This window comes from Lycium barbarum, chromosome 9 (genome assembly GCF_019175385.1).
Source record: "Lycium barbarum isolate Lr01 chromosome 9, ASM1917538v2, whole genome shotgun sequence".
Lineage (NCBI taxonomy): Eukaryota > Viridiplantae > Streptophyta > Magnoliopsida > Solanales > Solanaceae > Lycium > Lycium barbarum.
In genome coordinates, this window is record NC_083345.1 from 43523981 (window position 1) to 43538843 (window position 14863).

A 14863-nucleotide genomic window follows, 5' to 3' on the forward strand; every position below is an offset into this window, starting at 1 on the left:
ACTAAGTTTGAGGTCTATTTATGCATTATGCCTATTTCTTATCAATGAATTAGATTGATGTATTAAGGGTAATTCTATCTTTAACCATGATTATTCGTGCATTAATAATCCTTGTATTGCTAATACCATGATTTGCTATGTTTAACTAATACATGTATTAAGGTGTATAATAAGTAATATTATATATTAGTTTGATGTAGATTGAAAAACACTACTCCCTCCGTCTCAAATTATCTGTCGTGGTTACTAAAAATAGTTGTCTCAAAATATTTGTTGTTTTAGAAGTTGAAGACACAATTAATTATTTTTTTTCCCCATTTTACCCTTAGTAAAACTTTATCATTAATAAAAATGACACATAAATAGAGTAAGAGAAATTATAATTTAGACATAAATAAAAATAAAGTTGGTCAAATATCCTTTCTAATTAGTATTTCTTAGAAGGCGTGTAAAACAAAAAAAGTGATAGATAATTTGAGATAGAGGGAGTACCAAACAAAAGATTAATAATACCAAAAATAATACGTATAGTATTATTTTTTTCTAGTACATTCATGATTCAACCAAACGAACGTGAGAGATTCATATAAAAAAAAAAAACTTATATATATGGACCTATGGTAGATGAGGTTGGGGGTATTCCTTGGGGCCACATATTGATATTATAACTGCTATCCTTTTTATAAAACAGTTGGTTCGTGTCGGTAAGACAGTACTGGGGTAGTTACTCTTTCCAACTTCTTGAAAACCTTTCACCAGCTATTTTCTCCGGCAACAGTCAGTCACCGGCGATAAAAAAAAAACACACACACACACGTTATTTGCAACGGCAAAATGATGAAGAAAAAACTTAAATTCAATGTTAAAAAGGCCGAGAATGTTGTGTCGACGGCTGCTGCCTTTAAGGAAGAGGTAATAGAGTGGGAAATGAGGCCTGGTGGGATGTTAGTACAGAGAAGAAGTGATAATTCAGATGATGTTGCAATTACTCAGAATTTGCGGATACGTGTGGCTTATGGTGCTGCTAGGTATGAGATCTCCGTTAATCCTCACGCCACCTTTGGTAAGTCCGAGTCTCGCTATATACATGACTATTTCGATTAAGAGTTTAAGTGGCGTTTACACGTACAAATGATATTTGAAAATTGAAGTTGTATTTGGATATGAATACAAAGTGAATTTCTTTTTCTTTTTTCTTTTTAATTATTATGATTGATTTGAAATGAAAAAAGTGAAAATCGTTTTTTTGGAGTTTTTCTAGTTGAATTCTGAAAAATTATAACAATTTATGTCCAAACACTTTTCCAGAAAAATGTGCCTTTGAAGACAACCGATTATTTCTTTTATAACTATTCCCTTTTTAAAATTAAAATTCTGTATTAAAAAATCACATAACAATGTCAAATATTCTGGAATAGAGAAAATAGTTCTAAATAGGAAACTAACGGGTCTTGATATTATCTAATTAATATTTTTCATGGTCATTACTCATTATAAAGGAATTATAATTTATAGGGGTCATAGTAAGTGGTCAAACGTTTATAGTACTAATTTTTTTTTTTTGTATTATTGTAGTTACTCATTATCACTAAGCGAGAACAATATCGTAGCATATCTTATCCAGCTAGAGATAATACAAGTAGCTTGGCACATTATACCAAAACTATGAAACATATTTATTTTTTTGGTTAATTAAATGAAATTGTTGCAATATAATAGCCATGGCCCATGTCCATTGGCTTCTCAAAAGTAATAGGGAAAGACAATGATGAATTTGTTTGAATCGCAATGGTGAATCGATTTGTTTCTTATTTATTAATATTCTAATTCTAATTTCATTGTAATTTGAATTTTCTTTCTCCGTCCCAAAATACTTGTCATGTTTCGCTTGTCAGGATCAATTTGACTAATCTTCAAAGCTATATTATACTTGATTAATTTAATATTTTAAATTTAATACTTACATACTCAAATACTATAACTTGTTAAAATTTCATATCAATATAATGAAAAAATACATTTTAAAAAATTGGTCAAAGTTTATATATTTTGATGCTCGAAAAGCTAAATGTGATAAGTATTTTGGGACGGAGGGAGTACTAAATTTGTGCTGTTAAAATTTCTCCTGGACTTAGCTGCATAATAAGGTCCAAACTTTCTACTATATGCATTATCTTTAATTCACTATATTGACCGTGCTAAAAGTTGAACAATTCCAAAATTTATCCCGTTTAACGAAGGGTAAAATAGTGAAATCAATTGGCTATTCTTGTGCAGGGGAATTGAAGAAGCTGTTAACAGAAGAAACAGGATTACAACCAGGAGAACAGAGGGTAATATGCAGGGGAAAAGAAAGAGAAAATGGAGAATATTTAGACATGTGTGGAGTCAAAGATCGATCAAAAGTCATCCTAATTGAGGATCCAGAAAGCAAAGAAAAAAGGTTCATGCAGATGAGAAAGAACGCCAAAATCCAAGCCGTACATCGCTTGATTAACGACGTATCCATAGAGATTGATAAACTTGCTGAGCAGGTAACAACTCCTCTTTAATTACTGTGTACTAACTTGTATGAATATTGGAGACTTTGGAGTAGTCATTTACATAATCAGACTATAGAAAATAAAATTTCTAACTATACGGTGCAGTGATTTTTATACTATTAAGCCACATTTGTAATTATAGTATATAGCTCATTATCTTTTCAATTATTTTTTACTCCGTTAGGAAATCCGTAACCGCTATCTTCAATTTGCAGGGTATATAATCTACTCACTGCGCAATAGCTCGCAAACCACAATCTTTTCAATGTTACAAATCACATTTTAATGGACGGTTAATTATAGGTGTCTTCTGGATAAAACTGATCTGAAAGTATATAAAACAATTACGTCAATGATCTACATAAGTTAAACTTTGAACTTTAAGTTCTGTGCATGACTATTTGATATTTACTCAATTAAGATGAGTATAAGATAATTACAAATAATTTTTTATAATAAACATTAACCGAGATAACTTGATATAACTGTCAGTTCTATAACTTAAATTTTTATATAACTAGAGACAAATTACTCATTCTGAAGTAAAACTCTACCTAATCTTTTTTGCTGATAGTTGGAAACATAATGTGAAGTCATCCTGTAGCTACGATTACGAATTACTTAGATATATGAATGTGAAGTGGGAAGTACACTTCCTCAGTCCTATTTTATGCGATTCTTTTTATTGGGTAGAAAGTTTAATAAAGAGTAATAAAATTTTAAAATTATGATTTAAAATAAATCATAAATATTTATATAATTATAATTCATCTCATTAAAGATAAAATATATTAAATTATATTTTAAATATAAAAATAAAATAAAAATTGGGACAAATTAAACAAAAAGTAGTGGGACAGAGGGAGCATATAAGGTAGTTGAAAGGGCAATTAGTATCATTATCGTACATGAGAAGTGGTGGGACAAAAATGCTTGGATTGTTTTCTTTGTGTCCTCAATCACACAAAAATTCTTTACTACCCATAGGTCCTGTGGGGTCTTTTCTTCTAAATTATTTAAAGCCAAAAAAAAAGAAGGAATAAAGACAGAAAAGTGTTTAGGTACTCTGTACTCTTACCAAAATATATTATAGTTTCTTATATTAGGCAAAATAACGTCATAGGTCATTAATCAATTCAAGTGTACAACATAAGTCTCAGTTAACCCATCTATAAAAATCGCATAATGATTAATGGCTAATACAAAATTCGAAATTGATGAATTTCATCTTAGTCAACTTATACAGGTTGTCAGTTTGTGATGGAACGAACATTACATAATCTTGGTCAAATTGGAAAGAATTTGAAGACTGACCTTTAGAAAGATATTAGTATATTGTTTTCATAATATTCACATGATCATGCACGTCGATGTTTATGCTATAGTCTAATGCAAATGGTCATTAATTAGTGCGCTTTATTTTGATAATCTTCATAGGTATCTGCAATTGAAAAGTCAATTGGAAATGGGAAGAAAGTAGCAGATTTGCAGATCACTACTTTGATCGAGATGTTAATGAGACAAGCTGTCAAATTGGATAATATCGTCTCTGTAGAAGGAGATGCATGTGCCCAGAAGGAGATGCAGGTACATATTCGCTATTTTTCTAAATTTTTTTCTTTCACAAGCTCCTTGTTTAAGAATTTAACGTACCAATAATATCTCATTTATAATATCTTTAATATGAAATATTTGTTGTATAAGAACCCAACTGACTATAAGATGTCCTTGGGTCAAGAATCTATTAACATATTTACGAATCTCGATTAATCCTGAAAATATAGCATCCCACATTTTTTTTACTATCAAGGACTAATAAGTTGTCAGTTACTACAAAAAAAAAAAAAAAAAAAGGCATTGTCCAAGACCTGGCTGATGGCTGCTTCCAATCAAGTATCGCTTATCTTAACACAATTTGAGTTAATCTGAATTACATATAATTGGAGAATGTAAGTTTAATTAAAGGATCACTGGGAGACGTAGTGAGATAGATTATCTAGTGTGAATCTGAATTAGTCAGAAAAGTAAATATCAAATACCAGGTGATTACACCGGGAAAAAAATGAGTCCAAAGTAATTTTAGAAAAGAAAAGGCCAATCATGATACGAACCTAATAAATATAAGTTAGATTGTATTTTCATTTTAATACAATTAATAAATACTTTAAAAAGTACTAAAACTTTGTTAGTTTAGATTTCATGTATTATTCAATCTCCATTATATATTCGAATATTAAACTTTTCATGGTACCGTAATATTTCCTCACACCCATGTATGATTGTATTCTCTAAATATTTTTTTGTGCTTTCTGATTATAGAGCTTTTGGTAAGTAATGACTTATCCTTGCAGGGTCAAAGAGTGCAGAAGTGTGTGGAAACCCTTGATTTGCTCAAAGTGGCCAATACTAAAATAAAGCCAGTTATAGTCACCACCAAATGGGAAACTTTTGATCCACCTCCTACCACCACAAGTTGGGAATTATTTGATTGATTTCTTCTTTCATTTTTTTTTTTTTTTTTTGTAATCTTTTACTTTTCCAACTTTTTCCTATGTATTTTACTAAAGAGATTTAACAGTTGTTCAGCTCGTACTGGTAGCTTCTCCTCTACTGATTCACCAATAAATGTTTGTGCAGCTTTGTAAATGGGAAATGTCCAAATTCAACCCCTCCCCCATAAAGGCGGAATCAGTATTTGAAGTTTATGTGTTTGAAATTCTAGTCCACTAAAGATATTGAGTTCTAAACTAACAAAATTTGTACATATTTAATAAACTTTTAATACAAATATAGTATTTGGACCAAAGCTACCGAGCTGCCGGACCCTAATCGAAGTGCTAGCTCCACCCATACTCACCCTGTCAAAATTTCGATCCTTGGTCACTAAGTGAGAAATTTAGCTTGAGAATAAGATGGAAGGAGACTAGTGTTTGAACTAAGATGAAACGAGGCGCTACAAATATGTATGACAGATTCTTCACAAATGTGAAAAATGATTTATTTATTTTTTATGAGCAGAGAATAACACTGTAACAAGTTCTTCACGGATTTCGTCCATATTAATAAATTCCAATGTTATAAAACCGTCACAAAGTCGTCTTAATTTTGCAACAAACGTAATTGCCGCCAAAAATCTGTATAGTGGGTCCTTACATATAAAGGAGCTTATCTAAGAGTAAATTTAACCACCGATTAAGGAGAAATCGAGTTAATCCTGATTTAAGTCTGTTTACCCCGGATTTGAATAATCAATTGAATTTGTAAGTGGGTATAAGATATATGCTTGGATCTCAATATATCGTAGGGAAATGAGGTATATGAACGTTATGTAGCAAAGCAGTTGATGAAGTGAATTAGTGTTGCTAAATGACATGCAATACTTGTTTGAAGAAGCACAATGGAAATGAAAATAATTGTTATGGACCGAGTCCGATATTTGAGAGAAATTGCATATATATTTTTCTATTACAAGTGTTCTTGGAAAATGAAGAAGTCAACCCTCACAAAGGAGGGGGATGTGCCCTATTTATAGTGTGACTTCCATGGGTTTCATCCAATATGAATTAATAAAATAATAATAATAATAAGGACAGCTCTGCACGGATTTGGTGGGATTAGACTGACGGCGCCGTCTGACACACGCATGGTGGGTAGTTGACCATGACAGGACGCTACTGGCACGTGGCTCGCGTGTAACGGCCACACGGACCAACGGCTACTCGGACCAACAGCGGTACGGACCAACGGCTATACGGACCAACGGCCACAAATGCTCGGGTCACCGGGCTTGGTCGTTCCAATGACGAAGAAGGCAGATCAGTCGGTCCCCTCACTCCACCGGTTTGCCTCGCATCCGGTTTTTACCGTATACAGATAGCCCCACACTTCCCGGATCTCCGATCTATCGGAGTAACGGGGAGTGGATAACTTCTGAAACCGGTGGCCCTGTCAGCTCGTCGTTACCTTCTTATTTCTTCGTTTTGAATGTTTGCCATTATTTTTGTCATGATCGTTGGTCCGTTTTAGGACAGGTCGACTCATAGTCGTTAATTCACCGTGCCCGTGGGACTTATCCGATGCTTCATAGGTTCAGATGTCTCTGAATTACGATAGGCATTTTCTTTAGGGTCGGTATTTTTTCAACCTTGGCAAAGTTTTTGATTTAGCAGTCCCCGTTTTGGGGAATTTGCCGAGCTTTGGCTTGGGTCATTGTGACCTTGTCGCCTTTATTGAATTTCGGGCACAATCCTCGATATAGAGTATGTGAGTGGGGCAGTGCCGGAATACGGCGGTTACCATCGAGGCGAAGTCCTTTTAACAGAAAGACACCCAAGATTTTGTTATACCAACTTTTGATAACTTTGCGTTTGCAAAATGTTTGTACATATGAGAATTTTAATTCTTTCTGCCTTTGCTGTAGCAAATATACAACGGGACACGATTCGTTACGATCGTTTGGTCCTTACATCGAAGGCTATGGCCGGTGACCAGGCCTTAGTTTTGTCGTAGCAAATGCTAAATGGGACACGATTCATTATGATCGTTTGGTCCTTACATCGAAGGCTATGGCCGGTGACCAGGCCTTAGTTTTGCCGTAGCAAATGCTAAATGGGACACGATTCATTATGATCGTTTGGTCCTTACATCGAAACCTAATGCAGAAGGTCCGGTCTTGATTTGTTGAGCTCCTCCGTTTTCCATTAACCGGGGTAAACCTCGATGTGGGTATAAGTCCCCTAGTGCTTATCCGAGCTGCAAGATCAGGCGAGCGCTATCAAGCCCCCACTCGTAGGCCGTGACCCCGAGTTCCCGGCCGTTTGTCCTTATTTTTGTTAAGTAACACGTTGTACTTGTTGCCTCATTAAAAACCTTGTCGAAAAACCCATTTTGGGACAAAACTGTACTAAGGAAAAGAGTGCAACACGCGTTTTCAGACCTAGATCCTAACTTTATCCGGTACTTGACTTCCTGCAAAAAGAAAAAGGTTAAACATGAGGTGTCCATACCTTAGCAGTAATATCCCTTCAAATGAGCCACGTTCCGGTTGTTGCACAATCGCTGCCCGTCCACGGATTCCAGCTGACACGATCCTTTGCCCGTTACCTCGATTATCTTGTACGGTCTTTCCCAGTTCGAACCCAGTTTTCCTCCGTTGGGATTCTTGGTGCTCAAGGTATCTTTCCGAAGCACCAAGTCTCCAACTTAGAAATGTCAAAAATTGGCTCTCCGATTGTAGTACCTTTCCATTCTCTGCTTCTGGGTTGCAATACGGACCAACGCGTTTTCGCGAAGTTCATCCGTGAGATCGAGTTTCACAGCCGTGGCCTCCTCGTTTGACTCCTCGGTGGTATACCTGAACCGGGTACTCGGCCCGTTTATCACCCCCGCCCGGAGAAATGACTCGGGCCATCCCTTGATTTTTCCGACCTGAAGCTTGGTTTTCGAGAGTATGGCCGATACCTTTCCCTCGATGGTCCGGCCTCCGGTTCGTAATTCTTTCGTGATCTCTCCGAGCTTTTGTTCATTTTTACGGGCCCCGGGGGAAGCTCGAGTTGGTCATCCTCTATCCGAATTTTTGACTCGTATCGGTTATGGACATCCGCCCAGGTCACAGCCTCGTATTCCAGTAAGCTTTCCTTTAATTTGAACGAAGTCTTCGAGCTCTGAACATTGAGCCCCTTTGTGAAAGCTTGTGCGGCCCATTCCTTCGGAACCGGGGGGGGCTCCATTCGTTCCCTTTGGAATCGGTTGACAAATTCACGCAATAGCTCCTCGTCTCTTTGGGCTATATGGAAAATATCCATCTTTCGAGCCTGCACCTTTTTGGCTCCGGCGTGTGCTTTTATGAAGGCATCGGCGAGCATTTCGAAAGAAGTGATTAAATGCTCGGGCAGATGATCGCACCAAGTCAATGCTCCTTTTGACAAAGCTTCCCCGAACTTTTTCAGCAACACGGATTCGATTTCATCATCTTCCATATCATTGCCTTTTATAGCACAGGCGTATGAGGTCACGTGTTCGTGAGGGTCCGTACGTGTTCGTGAGGGTCCGTTGTGCCGTCATATTTTTGGATATCCGGCATTTTGAACCTCTTCGGGATCAATTTCGGAGCTGCACTCGGAGGAAAAGGCCTTTGGATGTACCTCTTTGAATCCGGCCCTTTCAAAATAGGCGGAGCCCCCGAGATTTGATCCACCCGAGAGTTGTATGTCTCCACCCTTTGTTCGGTCGAGTCCACCCGCTTCGCCAACGTTTCGAGCATTCTCAGAACCTCGGTGGATGGACCAGCTCCGGAGCCATTGCTTTCAACCATCCGTGCCTTATCTCTTCTGGGTTCAGCAACACTCTTCGCCTTTTCCGGGGTCGTTTTATCTCTTCCGTTTTGCAGCTGGGCTATTGCGATTCCCTGTTCGGCAATCGCCGCTCTCTGTTCCTGCAACATTTCAAAAATTAAACGCAAGTCAATATTATCATTCGGGGTATCCGGTTCTTTTCAGACTTGTGTCCGGACAAAGTAATTGAATTGTTAGTATTTAAAGGGTTAGTGGGGTTTCGCGATCCTCGTGGCCCGCTGCCTTCATTTTCGGCCACGATCTCGTTGTTGTTGACGTGACCAGATTGCCCACTGTTAGCCATTTGGTCCGTTTTTTCAAAGACGGACATTAGATGTTTCTGATTTTGATGGGTAAGATAGAGATCAAGATCAAAGACCAATATTATCCTAGCCTCACGGTGGGCGCCAAACTGTTTACCCCGAATTTGGATAATCAATTGAATTTGTAAGTGGGTATAGGATATGTGCTTGGATCTCAATATATCGTAGGGAAATGAGGTATATGAACGTTATGTAGCAAAGAAGTTGATGAAGTGAATTAGTGTTGCTAAATGACATGCAATACTTGTTTGAAGAAGCACAATGAAAATGAAAATAATTGTTATGGACCGAGTCCGATATTTGAGAGAGATTGCATATATATTTTTCTATTACAAGTGTTCTTGGAAAATGAAGAAGTCAACCCTCACAAAGGAGGGGGATATGCCCTATTTATAGTGTGACTTCCATGGGTTTCATCTAATATGAATTAATAAAATAATAATAATAAGGACAACTCTGCACGGATTTGGTGGGATTAGACTGACGGCGCCGTCTGACACACGCATGGTGGGTAGTTGACCATGACAGGACGCTACTGGCACGTGGCTCGCGTGTAACGGCCACACGGACCAACGGCTACTCGGACCAGCAGCCGTACGGACCAACGGCTATACGGACCAACGGCCACGAATGCTCGGGTCACCGGGCTTGGTCGTTCCAATGACGAAGAAGGCAGATCAGTCGGTCCCCTCGCTCCACCGGTTTGCCTCACATCCGGTTTTTACCGTATACAAAATCATCATGTTCTATAATTCTGAAAGAAGAGCTGAAGGCTGATCTATCACCCATATCATGTGATGACCACCAATAACTATTTGCCGTGTGCGCTCTCTTTTTCATCACACCTGGTAGTTCGATCATTCAATTGTTAATCTGAAGCTAGGGGTGGAAAATATATAACTTATTGAATACTTCTAGTAATGAAGTAATCTTAATTGTAACAACTGTCATGCTTCTATATGTAACTTCTATTAAAGTTCTTGAGACAATGTTCTGTTGCTTGCTAAGATCAAGTGAAAATAATGAAATATCCCAAAACTTCACGATATGTCACTGCCACAATCTTTAACAAGAGATTGTTCACCACACTATGCTTGAAAGATTTTGGGCTCATTCACTCTCCAAGTTGTAGGCATTTTTTTGAGGCACTGGTCTTTAATGTTTGCCCCTCAAATTATTAGTCTTTAATTTTTATCCTTCACTTAAAAAAGTGATCGAAAATATCCTGAGGTTTGAGGTTCTGCCTTACATTTAAATGTCTAGTGGGTGTTAAGTCGATGGGCATAATTTGTTTTGTGCGGAGAGCCCTTCAAATACACTGGTCTTTAATTTTTGCTCCTCAAATTGCTGGTCTTTAATTTTTTCCCTTTTCGCTTAATACCATGGGGTTTGGGGTTCGAACCCCGGCTTAGTAAAAAAAAATCGCAAGGCAGAATTTTGTAGCAGAGTTAGGCCTCAAGGCAGAGTTTTGCCTTCAGGTAGAGTTTGCCTCTACCCTAAGGCAAAACTCTGCCTTAATTGCCTCAAAACTCTACCAGATCAGGCAGAGTTTGAGTACGGTAGAGTTTTGCAGGCAAATCTCTGCTTTGCGAATCCAAACTCTACCTTGCGAAATTTGTTTTAATATTTAATTGAGCGGAGGTTTGAATCCGAAATCAAGGAATTCTAACGAAGGACAAAAATTAAATACCACCAATTTAATGGACAAAATTAAAGACCACCCCAAAAATAAGGACATTACTGCGAATTGCCTAATGGGTATAGTCAAGATGAAATCCAATAACAATCAGCCCCACGATAGCTCAAAGGTCCATGTTCACTTCTCAAGCCCAAGCCCATTATCATCAGTTGATCCTTTTTTTCTTGTTAGCTTACCTTTGGGATGCCGTTTGGACATGATTTGAAATCATGAGATGAAATCATGATGATTTGAAGTTGAAGTTTTGTTTGGACATGCAATTTGAATTTCTTATGTTGTATTTTTTCTTATAGACATAAAAACTCCACAAGTTGTGAAAACCATCAAAACGTCCTCAATTCTTATACAATCTTACTAACTGAGCAAGTCAGAGTTCATAACAAAATTAATACGCTACTAGAATGCCTTTCTAAAAAATACAACATCAATTGATCAAACTTTAGTTCAATAAAATGGAAAATTGAACATGAGTTGCAGTGTAGCTACTCTTTAATATAATCCTCCCACATGGTTGGTAAGAGTAAATTTGTTATAAATATACTAGCAACTTGTAGATCTTTTAATATTTGATATTAATGGTTGGTAAATATAGCTATCAATTTATGGATCTATTTTTACAAAATATTTACATTTAACAATTTTAAAATCATGATTTGGAATCCCAAATCATCATCATGCCTTTTTGGATGATTTGAGATTTCATCTAATTAGATGAAATCGCATGTCAAAATGCCTGATTTGATCTCATGAGATGTAATCGCATGTCCAAACGCCTACTTAGTTAGGGTCTGTTTGGAAAGCCACCTGGTAATTGGAATTGGTGCAATTACTAGGGTAGTAATTACACAACCTAGTAATTACACAGTATTGTAATTATATCAACCTGTTTGTTTGTCATCAAGTAATGAAGTGTAATTACCAGCGTATTGTTTGGTTGCACATGTGTAATTACACAGTTAGTTTAATTTAAAATTTATCAAAAGTTTAAAATTAATCTTTGAAAAATATGTGCCTTCAGAGATGATATTAAATTATGTATTTAACAATGCAATATTTATTGAAAATATATTAATTAATAATCATATATTTGTAACTAATATTTTAAAAATAATTGATATATATTTTTCAAATTAATAATATTTTAATTTTAATCAATTATAAAAATTAAAAGCAGACTTTTTGTGCGAACGTCAAGGATTGGATGTTTGATAAAAAATATTAATATTTATAAATCCATAACAATATTCAAATGTTTGACAAAAAAAAAAATTATCAACTGTAAGTGAAAAATAAACAGCATGCAATGTGAAACAACGAGTCAATAGTGTTAAAGCAAATAAACTAAAATCGAAAATAACCTAAATTCAAAATCCAAAAAAAAAAAAAAAGGTTTAACATAATACTCTTATGTCAAATTCCAACATAACTTAAGTAAATATAATTTAAAAGAAAGGGGAAATATAAGTCTATATATAACCTCATTCACAACGAAATTCTACTTTAATAACATCACTCATTATATGCGAAGTTTGTTAATGACTCATTCTTTCTAATAATCAGAGGTGTAGTTTCAAAAATTTGAATAATATCACAGTTATGCTAACTGAATAAACTAAAAAGATTAAAAAAAAATACGAGCAATTACATGGAATCACAAGAAGTAAAGGTTGGGAATGATAAAAAAAGTGAATAAAAGATAAATAATACTATAAAAAGAAAATATATTTTAAAATTTTAAAAATAAAAATAAAAAGAAGATAAAATAATAGAAACAAAAATAAAAAAGAAAGAAACTAAAAAGTAACCCTGTAATTACAAGATGTAATTATACTCAATTCTCACCCCCCCCCACCCCCCCCCCCCCCACCCACCCCCCACCCCGAGAATTGGATAGTGTAATCACACATTCTCAATTATACCAAATTCCCACCTAACCAAGTAATTATTTGGTCAAACAAACAGGTCAAACTGTGTAATTACACTCCTAGATGGTTGTCCAAACAGGCCCTTAGGTGATTGAATTTTTTCTTTTTACTCACTTAAATCATAATTGTATGTATTTGTCGTCAGTGTATACTCGAGAGTATATTTAGTATTCAATGTATAATAAGTGCATATTGAATACAAGATTATACTTCAAAAAAACAAAATTAAACCAGTGCACAAGTTGATATACGGATTATACTTTAAAAAGCCGCATTAGTAGGGTCCGGAGAAGGACAACTGTCACCCCCCAAAACCCACCCTAGACGTGACCGGCATCCGATGTCATGAACAACATCAGAAGAACCTTATAAATCAATAATGTCAAGCCCTTTTTTTGATAATCTTTCATCATTAAATTAAACAAGCGATAAATAACTAAATAAAATTTAAGATCACAATTATGAAACAAAATCAGCGGAAGTCTAATATAAATGAATAGTTATGAACGTGGAAAAATGCCTCAAAAAGTCGTAGGAGACTTCAACATCTACCCACAGTATGACACTTGTCTATGGAGCTTCTAAGAAAAATAAACTAACTCAGGACGCAGCTCGAAACTATTAAGGAATAATATTTGGCTCAATGAAAACCCACGAACAAATGTGTGGACTCACCGACAATCTGGAAAGCAGCAAGTACTCCTAACCCATGAAATTTGTCTGTACCTGCTCTTCTTCGCTACCTAATATACCATAAAAAACAACAATAGTATGCATGAGTACTGAGTACTCAGTGAGTGCCTCGGGGACAATAAGTAATATAACAAAATATGTATTTATATAAGATCAGTGATACAATTTCAACAACAAATAATTGAAAATCTTGAGATAAAAATAGACCAACAACTTCACAACCATCAATAGAGAGACCATAAATCGGTATATAATTCAGTTCCAACTCATTATGTCTTTAAGTACAATTCCAGTATTTCCAGTGCTTAGTGAAAACAGTACCAATAGAATAGATTGAAACCACAGACAAGATCAATCGTACAACTCATCATTATCAACGGGAAACCATCAAGACAAGTATATATATTTTCCGGTTCAGTGTACCATTTATTACCATTTGAGTATTTTCCATTCGAGGATAATATCATCAACAAGCCACTCACAGGCAAACAGGTTCATTATTATCAATAAGCCACTCACAGGCACACAAGTTCATTATTATCAATAAGCCACTCACAAGTACACGAGTTCATTATTATTAATAAGCCACCCACCGGCAACAAGATAAGAAACAAGTCACTCACAGGCTAATCAAAGTATATTCAAAGTATAACACATGCCAATACAGGCCCAAACAAGTGAAACGAAGGGATGACCACTTAAGGTTCCCTAAACCAGCATAGAAGCACCACATCGGGGTTGTCACCCTCGAAGGCTATCCTTCCTCCCGAATAGCTAGGCAAAACCACATCAGGGCATGTAACCCTCGATGACCACTCTTCCTCCCGAATGGCTAGACAAAACCACATAGAAGTTATGAACATACATTCATAAAGAGATAAAGATATCACACATGCCAATACAGGATCAAGAATGAATCACATCGAAGGGATGACCTTTGAGGTTCCCTAATCATAACTGCGCCCCACACCGGAATATTAGAGTCTCGATGGCTATCCTTCCTCCCGAATAGCTAGGCATAAACCGCACCCGGGTAGCGAATCCGCAGTGACCACTCTTCCTCCCGAATGGCTAGGCATTACCACACTAGGATCCATAGTGACTGTTGACACCCAATTTTGTCTCTCCTTTATTCCAGTTTATTTCTCTGGGCTTCTAAATTTATTAACGAGCTAAGTACTTTATTTTCACTACTATTTTTTATTTCTACTACTATTAATATCGTTACTTTCATTTTCATTATTTTTACTATCAACATTACTAGCATTACGTTATCACAAGTTTTTATGGCTCGTCATCATTTCATTTTCGGATTTGGACTCGTTAAATTAATTATAAGTCAACACTT

General features: G+C 36.0%; 1 protein-coding gene across 1 annotated transcript; it reads left to right on the plus strand.

Annotated features, from left to right (window-relative positions):
• Positions 1-633: 633 nt before the first annotated feature.
• LOC132611459 (BAG family molecular chaperone regulator 3-like) lies at positions 634-5216 on the plus strand. Its single transcript, XM_060325887.1, has 4 exons — positions 634-1063; positions 2278-2534; positions 3981-4130; positions 4895-5216. Exons 1-4 carry the CDS (start codon positions 835-837, stop codon positions 5033-5035), a joined length of 777 nt encoding a protein of 258 aa, XP_060181870.1. The 5' UTR covers positions 634-834; the 3' UTR covers positions 5036-5216.
• Positions 5217-14863: the final 9647 nt, after the last annotated feature.

Excerpts from the sequence above, each read along its gene's own strand:
- LOC132611459 (XM_060325887.1), top strand. The coding sequence starts at position 835 with ATGATGAAGAAAAAACTTAAATTCAATGTTAAAAAGGCCGAGAATGTT. Across the intron at positions 1,064-2,277 it reads TAATCCTCACGCCACCTTTG|GGGAATTGAAGAAGCTGTTA; the intron begins GTAAGTCCGAGT and ends ATTCTTGTGCAG. Across the intron at positions 4,131-4,894 it reads GTGCCCAGAAGGAGATGCAG|GGTCAAAGAGTGCAGAAGTG; the intron begins GTACATATTCGC and ends TTATCCTTGCAG.